Raw genomic sequence first — 13,975 nt, 5'->3', positions numbered from 1 at the left:
CCTTCCTTCCTTCCTTCCTTCCTTCCTTCCTTCCTGCTGCCTCTTTAAGTGAATGGCACAAGTCAAGAGTAAATACCATCAAAACGTATGCAGAGGTGTGTGTGTGTGTGTGTGTGTGTGTGTGTGTGTGTGTGTGTGTGTGTCACAGCTACTGGTTCTAAACTAACACATCCCAACATAACCTGTGGTCTACAGACATGCAGAGTCTGATGTCAATAATTGGATCTCTGTGTGTTTCATCTTTAAATGTAGCTACACAAGCTGAGCTCAAACAAAGGAGGTTTTCCATCACTAATGATCTCACTGTGCAAATCTCCTGCCATTACATAACATCCACACAGACCCACTGAATGCCACAATGTTCACAGACTTCCAATTGGGACCAAACGTGCGCTCCTATTTTATTGTTATTAGGGGACAAAAGTTCAAAATACCATCAAAACGTATGCAGAGGTGTGTGTGTGTGTGTGTGTGTGTGTGTGTGTGTGTGTGTGTGTGTGTGTGTGTGTGTGTGTGCGCGCAGCCTATCTTCTGATTGGCTGGTGGATTCGTCGTCTCCGCCTCATCATGGACTCATTAATTACTGACAGCAGCTGCTGTAAACATTTCAGTTTGATTTGATCGTGTCGGGTTTGTTTTGCCTGAATTCCCAGATTTAAATCGGGAAACTGGAAAATAAAAATGGATTGAAGGATTTAAGTTGAATGAGGGATTCTGGGAAATTTTGAAGCAGAGCGTCCCGCAGGCGGTGTTGTCCCCATTCTGTTGTCTTACTAGAATTATTCAGTATAAAACACATTAGTTTTTTTCTCCTGCTGGTAATCTGTATTAAATTATGGATTATTTTATTTTGTCAGCATAATCAGAGGGGAACAGGCGTCCGATGCCCTTTCCCTCCGTTATGAAAGCTTCATCCCAGCTCCGTGTTTCTGCAGTAAAGCTCGGTTGCAGGCGTGGAAATGAAACTACAGGATTGTCATCGTGCAGCGCGGCGCGCCGGGTTTCTCAGTAATAAACTGTAAACATCTCTGCTGATTCAGGCGAGGAGCCGGCCTCAATCTCCTTTAAAGCTGTACTTATTGATTATATTTAATAAAATCTGTCCAAGCCATTAAAATGTCTGATGTTTCTGTGGATCTGCAGCCGTGATTACCCAGCTTCCCCTGCCTGCTGGCGACATGTGCGCTTACAGGCCTCACATCTCTTGACTTGGCACTTTCCCTGGTTCCTGAAGCTGATGGCGACATTTCTGCGTCCTTGTTAGAGGCTAAATATGGCTCCATGCGCCTCATCACGGACTCATCATGGAAAACTGCAACTCACTCTGTGGCCGTCAGCAGAGACTCAGAATGAACAGGAAAACCAAATTAAAATGCTTGGATGAGATGTAATGACATATATTATTAATATTCAGTGATTTTCCTGTTTTTACTGAATTAAAATATTGAGATTATGAGTTTTATCTTCATAAAAAGCGTTAGGCTGCATGATCTGCAGCTAATATGCTCAATAACTGCGGCTGCATTAAAACTGCATTACAATGTAAATTTTATTTTAAATATTTGTTGATGCTGTCATGACAGTTTATTATGAAACAGATAATCTGACAAATCAAGCTGCTCTGCCTTCTCCCAGCACTAACTAAAATCAGCCAATCAGATCCAGGAGGAGGGTCTTAGCGCTGCCAATCACCCTCTGTGTGGTGCTGCTCACTGCTATTCTACAGCTAGTATGAATGCTAAAGCTGGTTAGCATAGCCACCAATAACACCAGATAAACAGTTATTCTGTACCAATGAGCTGTTTCTCCATCGTTAGCGAGTACATGAGGATGATTGGCAGCGCTAAGCCCCTCCTCCTGGCTCTGATTGGTTGTTTTCATTTCTTCAGACGGCATAGCAGCTCAGAGAGGAGATCTGCCTTTTCACAGATTATCTGTCACAATAATATTTTAACAAATATGCAAAAAAAATGTTTTTTTTAATAAAACTTACACACTGCAGCTTTAATTTCGGTTAATTAATTACATTTATTTTAGCAAGTTCAAAGTTTTACTGCAATCGCCTTTCATTGCTACAATGATTTGAATAAAAAAAGACAAATAATAGAAATCAGTAACTTATTTTATAATGTAAATGCTTTACATCACACACACACACACACACACACACACACACACACACACACACACACACACACACACCCTCTGTCTGTCTCAGCAGCAGTCCTGGTCGTCTCTCTCCGTGGTTCTGAACGCCCTGGTGTCCCTGGCTGGACGTCCATCTGGTCTTCCTGTGGTCGTGTCTTTATAAGTGGCTTGTTTCTGCTTTTAACTAAATAATATTTGCTGTGCTGTAAAGATAAGAGCAGGAGAAGCGACGCAATGGTTATCAGACAGTAATGTGACGGGTTTTTTACATTTTCATCACTGACAAAACGAAACAAAAATCATGTTTTTTTCTGTCTGAGATCAGCAGGGATATTAGATTTGAACTGGTTGTGTCGGCATTCCTGCACTGAAGCTGTAACTGCAGCCTGCTGCACTAAGCCCTGACCATGAAAATCTGATCAAATCTGCTGTAAATCCCTTCCTGCCTTTACATTTCTAATAACCAGTAAACTTCCTGCTCCAGTATGTGTCACAGATTAAGCCGTCCTTTAATGCTGCGTGTGCAGAAAGATTTCTGATGCACGCTCACTCACAGAAAACACAGGATTTCACACCCTGAAGCCGTCCCCTGACTCCTCATTATGGGCTGCAACACAATGGGAGGGATTTCAGGGTCGCACCCTCTTCCTCGTCCTCCTCTTCCTCCTGGTTTGGCCCCAGGAATGAATATCTACAGCCTGGGATTCTATTGTCTGGACACAAAAGGCAGAAGAAGCCTGGAGACTGAATACATTAAATGCTTTTCTTTGCAGAGAACTGAACAGATGTTCAATGAGAAACTCCAAGATTAAACCAGTTTTATGAAAATGGTGAAAACTGTAATAGTTTACAGTAAAGATGTAGTTGTCCAGGTTTGTAAAACTGCCAGTTCTGATTTTGCATTGAGATATTAAAAGTTAAAAAGTTATTTTTCCTGCCTGGATCGATGCCCCACTGTGAGGATGAGACACCTTATGGAAACGGGTTTCACAAACAAAACGACAATTTGGAGTTGAACAAACAATATTTTATGATCTTTACTGTGTTAAGTTAGCCGTAAACAGAGTTAGCATGAACAAAATTTACATTTTTCCAGTCATGTTTGGTTGTGAAGTAAGAAGTGGACAGGAAGTGTGTCCCGTGCAGGTATGAAGAAAGCAGAACTCCTTTGATGGATATTTATTGCAGGGAACAAAACTGAATTATATGAATAATCAAGAGGCCGGCATACAGAACAGTTGGATCTGAAGTGGACGTGGTCAAATTCAGAGACGTTGGGATTTTTGTGGAGTGTAAAAATCAGGATTGAGTCGTTCAAACTGCTGTGAAAAAGTTGGATATGGTCACATTCTGCCTGCCTGGACACACTGAAGTGCTGTTGTGTTTTTGTTTGGTTAGTTTATGATCAAGCCGTTGCTGGTGATGATGATGCTGTGGACAGGAAGAACCTCCAGCAGCAGTCAATATTGTAACACATCTAAAAAGGCTTCTGACTGAAGACTATTACTGTATGACAGTCTCATGCTAACATGCTAACAGCTCAATGTCCGGCGAACAGAGACAATATTCCACAGTAACATGTTTTGGACGCCACCATCAGATGGTAAGCTAGCTCTGCTATTCCACCTCCTTTGCTTTTGCCGCTCCTTTGTAAATCTCTATCTGGCCAGTTGAAATGCCAAACAGCTTCTCCCAATGGTAAAAAAATAATAATAATAACCTTGTTGCCATGGTTACACATCACAACAATTGTCCAAAACTAAAACAGAAAAAAGAAAAAACAATTTCCTTTCAGCTACCAATTATTCCAGAGGAAATAATCGTCCAAACCTGCGAAAATTCAGCCAGAAAAGTTTGACTTGACCATCAGTTGGTTCTGCGTGAAGCTGAAACATCCTGAGCCTCTTCGTGTGTCAGCAGCGCTGCACGTCCATCACCGTCACTCTGTGTGATCGTCTGTAAGTGGACAGGAAGCGTGTCCCGTGAAGGAAGAAGGTCTGTTATAAAACCATCTGCTGCTCGTTAGGATCCTCTCTGGATGAGCGGCTCCTGACTCATTGTCTCTAACTGGGACATCGAGTCTCTCTGTGTCTCCATCTGGCTCCAGCTCTGCGTTTCCAGCCAGTCAGTTTGAGTTAAGAGAAAAATTTAAGAAAATTGAATTAAAAACTGATGAAAAACAACTTTCACTCATTACTTTTGCTTCAGTGCTACTTTATTTGTGTGGGAGCAGCAGTCATGTGAAATCTCCCCTGTTTGCAACCCGGCGGGGAGCAGAAACTCCCACAACTCGTCCTGCGAAGTCCTTCTTTTCTCCTTCTGCTGTCAGATTTCTCGTGTCCCACCTCCTGGCCTCAGCTGCTTTGCTCTCGTCGATGTGGGAATCCGGCTCGTTCAGTTTCCCCGTGCTTTGAATTAATCAACTGAGCTGTTTTTAATTTTTCACACGCTGTCCCTTTTTCAACCAAGTCCTTCACTGCTGCTCTCAGGAGAGCGAGGGAGGACAGCAGGGAGACGGGCGGGACAATCTGAAGGAGAAGAGAAAAAACCGGAGAGCAGACTAATAATAATAATAATCGAGCTACAGTTTGCTTTGTTTACGTTTTTGTGCATCACTGGATTTTACTCATTAAAAGTTTAAGTTACTGAGCAGGTTGTTTATGCCTGAAGGTTTGGATGTTCTGGGTTTGCATTTGTCTCAGTTGACTGATTATTGCTCACACTTAATTCTTATGCTAACTTTGTGTTTCAAGGGCAAAATAAAATGTTCTGTTGAAGTTAAACGTTGTGTGGGAACGTCAGCCTCTGCCTGCATGAGTCTTTGCTCTGAACCTGGACATGTCCTGGTCCAGATTTTTAGGTTGTTTAGGAATATGAATATGTGCTAATCGCTTATGTTAGCGCTTTAGCGTTTTTGCTAAATTGGAAACTGTTTATCAGACTTTGCTTCTTCTAAATTACATTTCCAGATAAATTTTAAAGTACTAATTTATTTGACTGTTTTATAAACTTCCATACAGACATCCTGTGGCTGTGAGTGGAGCCCCCTAGTGGTCTGCTACGGTGTAATATTTAGAAATTTTTTCAGTTTTTGCTTTCTTATCACTCTTAAATGTTTTATTCTGATATCAGACTAAGACGACGTGACTGAATACTAAAAGCAGTTTGCGACCTGCTTTCTGTTTGACCACAGAGTTAAACAGAGAAATCCCTCAACAGATCCTGTCTGATCTGCAGTGCCATCCATTCATTTTCCAACAGTGTGTAGAAATCATTTGTAGCCACATCAGTGACTAAACATTCACTGAATAAGAGAAAAATATTCTCCAGCATGAATAGTTCAGATTTCTTGAACAAAAGCGAAACAGAAAACTGATCCGTTGTGGGAGGAAACAGTCGGATGGTGATTCATGTCTAATGGAGAATAATGGAAACTCATATCTCATAAATGATTCATAATGAACAAAGAGGATGTTTATTGGAAGGAGGAGTTTAGTTATAAGTCATATAATTTTCTCTGCTTATTATTTTTGGCTGCCTTATTAATCATGACCTGCACCCAAAAGCCTGCTAGTATTTCTGACCTTGAATTGTTTACAGTTTCACATCATGTCTTAATTTTGAGCATTAAAAACTCCAGACGAAGCCGCATTGATTGACTGAAGCCAGCGGCACCGCGGCCCGGTTCTGCTGAGGCTCTGAGACCAGGGGAGGGTCAGAGAGAATCGAACCGCCAGAGAAATCCATCTTATACTCATGAAGGTCTGACTGCAATCAGAAAACATTCTCAGGATAAAGGAGGATGAATGGCAGAACCTCAAACTCTATTTATGATTTAGGTTTTAGTTTTGTTATTTTTAGCACATAAAACCTGCTGCGTGTTTGTTACTCATCTGTTGCTGGTTTGAGGGTTTTGGTTTGGATCATTTCTTTATGGGTTAAAGCACATTAATTTATTGTATAAATGCTGAAAAATTTTTTTATTTATTTATATAATGATTGATTTTGATGGGAAAGTGGTTTTGATGGAAATACATTTTTGTTTTTTTGGAAAATTTAGAATAAATTGAACCTACTAAAGACTTCACATTTTTAACTTTTATTTACTAACATGGTTTTTTTCTATATTTAATTTTCTTCATTTATCATTCACACTCTTTCTGCAAAAGATGAATGTTTAAAATGGTTAATTATTGATTATCATACCCTGCAAATTTTAATTCATGGATGGAAAATTTCATCATTTAAAACTATTATTTTTGCTTAGTTTGTTTGGGAGGTTTTCAAAGTGCCACTGCTGCTGCATTGATCATCATCAGTTAATGACGATGATGGATTAAGTTGAGTTTTTCTCTACTTTCCTCTCCATCCTTTCAAGTCGTGGTTTTTGTGGGACGACTTGACGTCGAGGATGTTCATCTCCGTCTGAGTCTCGGTTCTTTTTATTGGCGAAGCAGCGCCTCCACGATTGGCTCCGTTTGTGCCTGCTTTGGTTTCCTCAATCAAGCCTCGGCGCCTTCAGTCAGCTTCCAGTGATGTGAAAACCTGTGTCAGGAAAATGGGAACAGTGTGTCTATTGATCAGTGAAACATCAGCCGCCGTGGACGGCCCAACAGGTCGCTCATGTTGGCGACGCCCGCAGTTTCGCCTGGCGGCCAGGCGGAGCTGCAGGTCCATCATGTGGTTTCTCTCTCTCCAGGCGTTCGGTCAGGCCTACACCAACCAGCGCAAGGTGGCAGAGGATGGAGAGACCATTGAGGAGACGCTGCTGCAGGAGTCAGCCTCCAAGGAGGCGTATTACATGGGCCGGCTGCTGGAGCTGCAGACGGAGGCGACGCTGAGCCGCTCGGTGGCGTCCAACGCTCAGGCGGAGAACGAGAGGCTCAACGCGCTTCTGCAGGAGCTGCGAGAGGTGAGCTTGACTAACGGCACATTTATTTTCATTTTGTGAATGTGAGGTAGCTGGTTGACCTTTGATGACCTCTGGAAACATTCATTTTTAAAATGATATCGGCACAAATTAATATTTTTGCTGATCAAACGTTTGACAGTTTGGTGAAGGGAGGCAAGTGGACAGTTTTTACTGTAGAACATAAGTTACAGTCAAAAATGAACAGCAATATTGTGGATTATTTAGTCCGTCATAAGAGAAAAAAATACGGGCTAATTTCTCAAAATTATATTTTCACCATCTTATTTAATTGTTTGTAAATGTCCCAGTTTCAAACTAATTATTTCGTTAGCAAAACAATATGTTGTTGGAAGCTAAATGTTTAGCTGAGAGCTAAAAAAAAATATCTAAAAATCAAATTTGCTGTCCGATGACTGGAAGTGGACTGTCAGAATAAAAGCTCGGCGAGCCGACGCTGCTGTAGATCCATCGGTAAACGTCTGAATTGCCATTGAAACAAGGAAAATATTTATTTAGTTTGCAAACTAAATATTTATTTTGAAACTAAATATTTAGTATTTAGAACAGAATCACTGCTGTAGATGTTTGTTTTAGTAAAATAATCTGAACAAGTGCTGCTTCCACATTAACCTGATTTTTATTAATTAGAATAAGGTTTTATGTGAAAATCTAAATAATCACTTAAGGAAAATATTTGACAGATTCTAGTAGATCTACATAAAGTTTAACTCTAATTTCTGTAAACAACATAAAATATTCCCTCTAAAAAAAACTAGATATCCCCTTTTTTAATTTTTTACAACATCATGAATTACATTCTCACATATTTCTTTAATCAAATTGTATATTTAGGTATTTTGGTCATTTATTTTTGAAACAAACTGCAAAGGAAATCAGAAAAATATTTTTTTATGGTTTTTTAGCATACAAACATGAAGCCCAGTTCATTCACAATACTTAGTAATACATATATACGTTTTTAACGAAGGAACCACAATGTATTTGTTAAATTACCAAAACATATGAGTAAAAACTCTGATTCATATATTTTACATTAAAACAAAAACTCCACAAAATTCCTTAACTATAACCTCAGCTTGTACCTTCGCCTCTGAAACACGGAGTACGTCCCAAACACCGCAGATATTCACTCTGTATCTAAACCTCTAGAACTTATGAGGTGTACTTACTTTTTACCATCACTGTCCACAAATTTAAAGTATTCAAAGTGTTTTTGATGTAGAGCAAAAAGACTCAGATCAACTTTAGTTGCATAGCGATTTGATTGTAGCTGAATGTGGGATAAAATCTTCCTTTTGAATATTTTATGTGTGTTTGTGTTTCATGTACAAACAAACTTTATACTATCAGATCTTTGTTGAACTAATTGGGTCAAAAAGTTGCCAAAGGTCAAGAGGTCGCGCGGACAAACGCTCCAACCTTTGTCACAGAGGAAACATGATGCGTGCTCGTCCCTCCAGACGCCAGCATGGCTGCAGGCGCGGCGTGGGGGGGCTCAGGAGTTCGAGCTGGGGTCAGACGCCACGGCAACGACCCCATTGTGGGGGGCAAATCCGGTGCTAAGCTGGGAATCAGTGAAATGCCCTGAGCTCGGCACTGTGCAGTGACTGGGCGAACTGGGCCGCTCCCATTAAACACACCTCACTCATTCACTAAATGGATCAGAACAACCGCTGCAGTTTCCGTTACCCACATTTTCCCCCTCGTTCAGTGAACTTAAATTAAACTGCAGCAGGAGACGACGGTCAGCGCACATCATGTGAAGCTGCACTTCATAAACTTTGCCACTGCAGATGTTGCTCCGTTGGTTTTAGCTTAGTGGAAGCATCATGCTGTGGGGCTGTATTTCAAACTGGTTCGCTTCATAAAGTAGATGGCATTATGAGGAAAAAACGTTGTGTAGAAATATTTAAGCAACATCTGAATACATCAGATGTACATCAGGAAGTTAAAACTGCAGCTGGACGATGAGCCTCAGCATGCAGGTCAGAAAGAGGCTTCAGGTCAACTAGTTCAATGTTTTGGTATTTAATAAATAGAAATATTTGTGTTGTTTAGAAGTTTGATTTAAGCGTGTTTGATTCTGTGTATGTAAACTTCTGGTTTCAACTGTAGACGTTATGGATTTTTTTTTAAATCACGTCTCTGCGCTATAAATGTCTTCAGGCTCCCCTCACTCTCTGTGGGTCAGCATTTCTGCCCAGCTTTATGCACAGACGGCTGCAGGGGAGCTGCAGGCAGCTCTGCAGCAAAAACAGGGAACAGATGCTCACATATTCTGGAAAAAGTTCATTATTTTTTGCTTTTCTTTACAAAAAAATTGTCAAAAGTTGCATGTTAGCATACATGTTCAGTCGTATTTCAGTAAAAATTAATCTGCTGCTTTCAGCTTTAATTGTTTATCTACAGATAAAAGACAGCGATGTCAACATGTGCGTAGAGGTGGGCTTTTATTGGGATAAATCTGTTATCATGATAAGAATTTTGATTTATTATTGCCACAATAAATTACAATTAATTATGTTTTTATTCCCCCCCATCTGTCGTTTTGTCAGATTGGCAGCTCTAATATTTTCTCCACAGTTTGTCCAATAAAAACATAAATAAATACCAATAAATTTAAAAATACCGTGTGCAGTTTAGTACAGATCAGATTTCTATACGTGGCTGGTGTCCTAAAGAAGCGCATTACAAATGGGGATGTTTCTTATGACCAGTATTTGTTTCTGTGGGACTATAATTGCTGTGACACACAAGCTGCATTTCCATTATAAATGTGCGCAAACCTTATATTCCGCTTATGTCGAAAAAACACAGTTTCACAGTTGTGCTATTTCTACTAAATAAGGAACGTAATAAAAATCGAATAAGTTTGTTCACGTCATTAAAAATACATGATAATTTTACTACTTCCTGTCATTTTCTTCTTCGTGGATCGCGCCAGCGGCAACATCCGGTTCTTGATTGTTTGATGGAAACAAAAAAAAGTGTTTCCGTCACAGTTTTGTGAAATAGACGACCTAATTCTAGTGCCTAAACTATTTCTCTAAAAACGTGAGTTGTTTGTTTTTTTATTAACGTGTTTCCATTAGAAACACGTTAATTTATTTTTGAAATGTCAAATTGTTTAATTATTTACTCGGCTAATGTCACAGTTGTAGAGTTGCCAAAACAAAAAGAAGAAATAAATTGTTTTTATCTGAACTTTTATCGTTATCACAGCAGTGCAGCAAATATTGTGTTAAAGGTTTAACTCCGTGTCGCCCTTCACTAACAATAAGTCTGGAAACGTAGTTTTTGGAAAGTTTGCATTCCTTCACTCTTCTATCGAACCTGAGTGAAGTTTCCCCCCCACCTTCTTCAAATCAGACGCAGTTGCTGTCAAACGTTTGTGCAGTAAAATGTTTTGTTTGTGCTGCTTTTGGTTTGAAGATAATGAAAGTTCAAAGGTTAAAAGGTCAGCCAGCCCCTCCACATTAACCAAATCTAACAAAATTGGTGTCAAGTGTTTGTGTGGTAACAAAATGTAATTTGTGCATCGTTGGCACCAATTCTGTAAGATCTGAACTTCACTCAGGCTCTTAATCAGCCTTTTGCTATTAAACTGTCTCTCTGGTTCTGGTTCTCCTGCAGAGCAACGAGATGCTGGACCTGCAGCGCAGCAGGATGAGGGAGGAGATCAAGGAGTATAAGTTCAGGGAGACGCGTCTCCTCCAGGACTACAGCGAGCTGGAGGAGGAGAACATCACCCTGCAGAAGCTGGTCTCCACGCTCAAGCAGAGCCAGGTCACAAAGATGATCATCAACACTTTGTTCTCCTATTGGGTTAGAGTTTGCACGTCATTACGGTGTTACTTTTCACCCACTCATGACATGTATGCGTTCTCACTTTACCCGCCACGAGGAAATGTGATCCTGTCTGACTGGTCATCAGTTTGGAGAAGCAGCAGCTGCTTTGTTTTGGTCACTCGGGTCGCACTGTGCTGATGGTCTGCAGCTTCAGCTGGTCCTCCACCTGGATCACATCCTGTCTGGCCACTGCATGCTTTTACTTTGAAGTCCAGAGGGCGACGCTGTCCGGTGTGTCAGGGGTTAATTCAACAGGAAACGGAATTCATTCAGATTTCAGAATAAAAGCACAAACTTAGAGAAACTCTCTGGTTCCTCAAAGTTTCTGTTCAGGCTGGAAAATTTTCCATTTGGAAAAGTTTGGAAAACCATTCATTCATCCCTCCATCCATCCGTCCGTCCATCCATCCATCCATCCATCTGTTCATCCATCCATTCATCCATCCATCCATCTGTTCATCCATCCATTCATCCATCCATCCATCTGTTCATCCCTCCATCCGTCCGTCCGTCCATCCATCCATCCATCCATCCATCCATCCATCCATCCATTCATTCATTCATTCATCCATCCATTCATCCATCTATCCATCCATTCATCCATCCATCCATCTGTTCATCCATCCATTCATCCATCCATCCGTTCATCCATCCATCCATCCATCCATCCATCCATCCATCAATCCATCCATCTGTTCATCCATCCGTCCGTCYRTCCATCCATCCATCAATCCATCCATCTGTTCATCCATCCATCCATCCATCCATCCATCCATCCATCCATCCATCCATCCATTCATTCATTCATTCATCCATTCATCCAGGAGGGTTTTTTTTTAATTCATTGTGATTTTGGGTAATTATATTTTTGTTAAATTTTTGAAGTTTTTAATTGTATGAATCTGAAGTTTTGACACGAAGGTAGAAACCAGTTTCTGGTCAGAGTGACTGGGGACCCAGCAGTGTGTCCAGTTGAGTGACTGGGGACCCAGCAGTGTGTCCAGTTGAGTGACTGGGGACCCACCAGTGTGTCCAGTTGAGTGACTGCTGTCCTTCCTGCTGCGCTGCAGGTGGAGTATGAGGGGCTGAAACATGAAATCAAAGTTCTGGAGGAGGAGACGGTCCTCCTCAACAGCCAGCTGGAGGACGCTCTGCGTCTGAAGGACATCTCAGAGGGACAGCTGGAGGAAGCGCTGGACGCCCTGAAGACGGAGCGCGAGCAGAAGAACAACCTGAGGAAGGAGCTGGCCCACCACATCAGCCTGAGCGACAGCGTGTACGGGGCCGGGGCCCACCTGGCGCTCACCGTCACCGGCGTCGAGGGCCTCAAGTTCGCCGAGGAGACCGGCGGCGGCGGCGGCAACGTTCCCAACGGCGGCGCCATCCCTGCTGCCAACGGCAACATGGAGGACAGCAACCGCTGCAACGGCCACCTGCACCACGGCCCCGTCCTGGCCAAGGCCAGCGGGGATTACCGCGCCGGCAGGAAGGCGGACGGCCTGGTGCCGGACCTGTTCAGCGAGCTCAACCTGTCCGAGATGCAGAAGCTGAAGCAGCAGCTGCTGCAGGTGAGTCATGTGATTTAAATGATGCAGATCTGCTGAGGCGGAGGAATCAGCCGACATGCGTCGATCGTTTTAAACGCTTTAGTGCAGCTTTTAGACAACAAGCTGATGGAATAACTAATCTGGCTCTTCACCAATTATAATCTGGTAAATCATACTTGATTACATCAATGTGACGGATTATTAGGGCTTTTCGGATACAAGAGAAGTAAAATTGGTAGAAAAACTCAGAGATTTGGAGATGAATCTCAGAAATTTTCTAAAAAAACATGGAAATTTCTGAGCTCAAGAAGTCAAAAATTTTCTAGAAAATGTACGGAGCCCTGTAGAGGACATGGGGAATTTCTTTTTCTTTTGCGTTTTATTGCACAATAATGTACTAATCAGTTCATAACTGAATACTGGAAGCCATTTTTACTGCCTTTCTTACGGTGGCCGTCGCACTTTCTGCTATTTTAAAAGGTTTTCATGAGGTTTTTCCATGAATCTTAATATCTCGTTGTGAAATTACTGAAGTTTTATATATTTTTCTTTAGGATGGAAATTCACCACAAACCTTATTACCACATGAAAATAACTTCATGGGGTAATAAATCACCTGACAGTTTTGATTCTGTGCTGGTCTGAAAGGTTTAAAGCGTCGTTTTCATGTCCATCTCAACCTACATAAACACATAAACATGCAGTGAATAAATGCAGTGAATAAATCCATTTTCAGTCAGTTTTTTGCACCAAATAGTTAAGAATAAACATCAATGAGGCTCTTTATATGTGTATAAAGCTAAAATTTTAAATTGACATTAGACTTTATACACAGCAGACCAGCAAACATTGCAGTAAACCTATTAAACTCATAAACTAACAGGTTTATAAATATTAAATCTGTGAAGATTATATAGTTCAGGTTCTGAGCTCAGATGTAAGAGAAATTTTTATATTTGTCCATTTTGTGCATCTGATTTAGAATCAAGCTTGAATCATTCCAGACTGTCATTAATATCAAATAAAGTTATTACTAGATGCATTAGCTGGGATCCAGAGGGATTCTGGGAATTAAATTTCCTTCTGCAATATTAGTGGAAATGTTTCCCACTGCTGACATGGTTACTTTACCATTTTATACTATTTGTGGATTAATTAGAGGCTGATGCCCTTTTTAAAGATACACAGACAAAAATTAACAGCAATATATCTAAATTATATTTTCACCATGTTTTTCATTTATTTATAAATGTCACAAATATTTAGTTAGCAGCAAATTTAGCTTCATACTAAATATTTTGCTAACTAAATACTTTGGAGCTAACTGTTAGCTTGCTAACTATTTATCTCCAAACTAAATACATAGGTTGGATCAAAAATATTTCATTTTTGAACTAAGTATTTAGCTTCTTAACTAAATATTTAGCTTCTTAACTAAATATTTACCTTCCTAACTAAATATTTAGCTTCCTAACTAAATATTTAGCTTCCTAACTAA

The 13,975-nt window shown here is 40.7% G+C and overlaps 1 protein-coding gene across 3 annotated transcripts in view; it reads left to right on the top strand.

Annotated features, from left to right (window-relative positions):
- Window positions 1-13,975, top strand: part of bicd1a (bicaudal D homolog 1a) — a 31,308-nt gene that overhangs the window by 11,152 nt on the left and 6,181 nt on the right. For all 3 annotated transcript variants that reach the window (XM_008436513.2, XM_008436512.2, XM_017310968.1), the window contains exons 2-4: window positions 6,848-7,060; window positions 10,715-10,867; window positions 12,001-12,498. In XM_008436513.2, coding sequence (XP_008434735.1) covers window positions 6,848-7,060; window positions 10,715-10,867; window positions 12,001-12,498 — 864 coding nt within the window. The remainder of the gene's footprint in view (window positions 1-6,847; window positions 7,061-10,714; window positions 10,868-12,000; window positions 12,499-13,975) is intronic.

This window comes from Poecilia reticulata, linkage group LG19 (assembly GCF_000633615.1).
Source record: "Poecilia reticulata strain Guanapo linkage group LG19, Guppy_female_1.0+MT, whole genome shotgun sequence".
In the NCBI taxonomy this organism is placed as follows: domain Eukaryota; kingdom Metazoa; phylum Chordata; class Actinopteri; order Cyprinodontiformes; family Poeciliidae; genus Poecilia; species Poecilia reticulata.
This window is presented reverse-complemented; position numbering and strand designations above follow the sequence as displayed.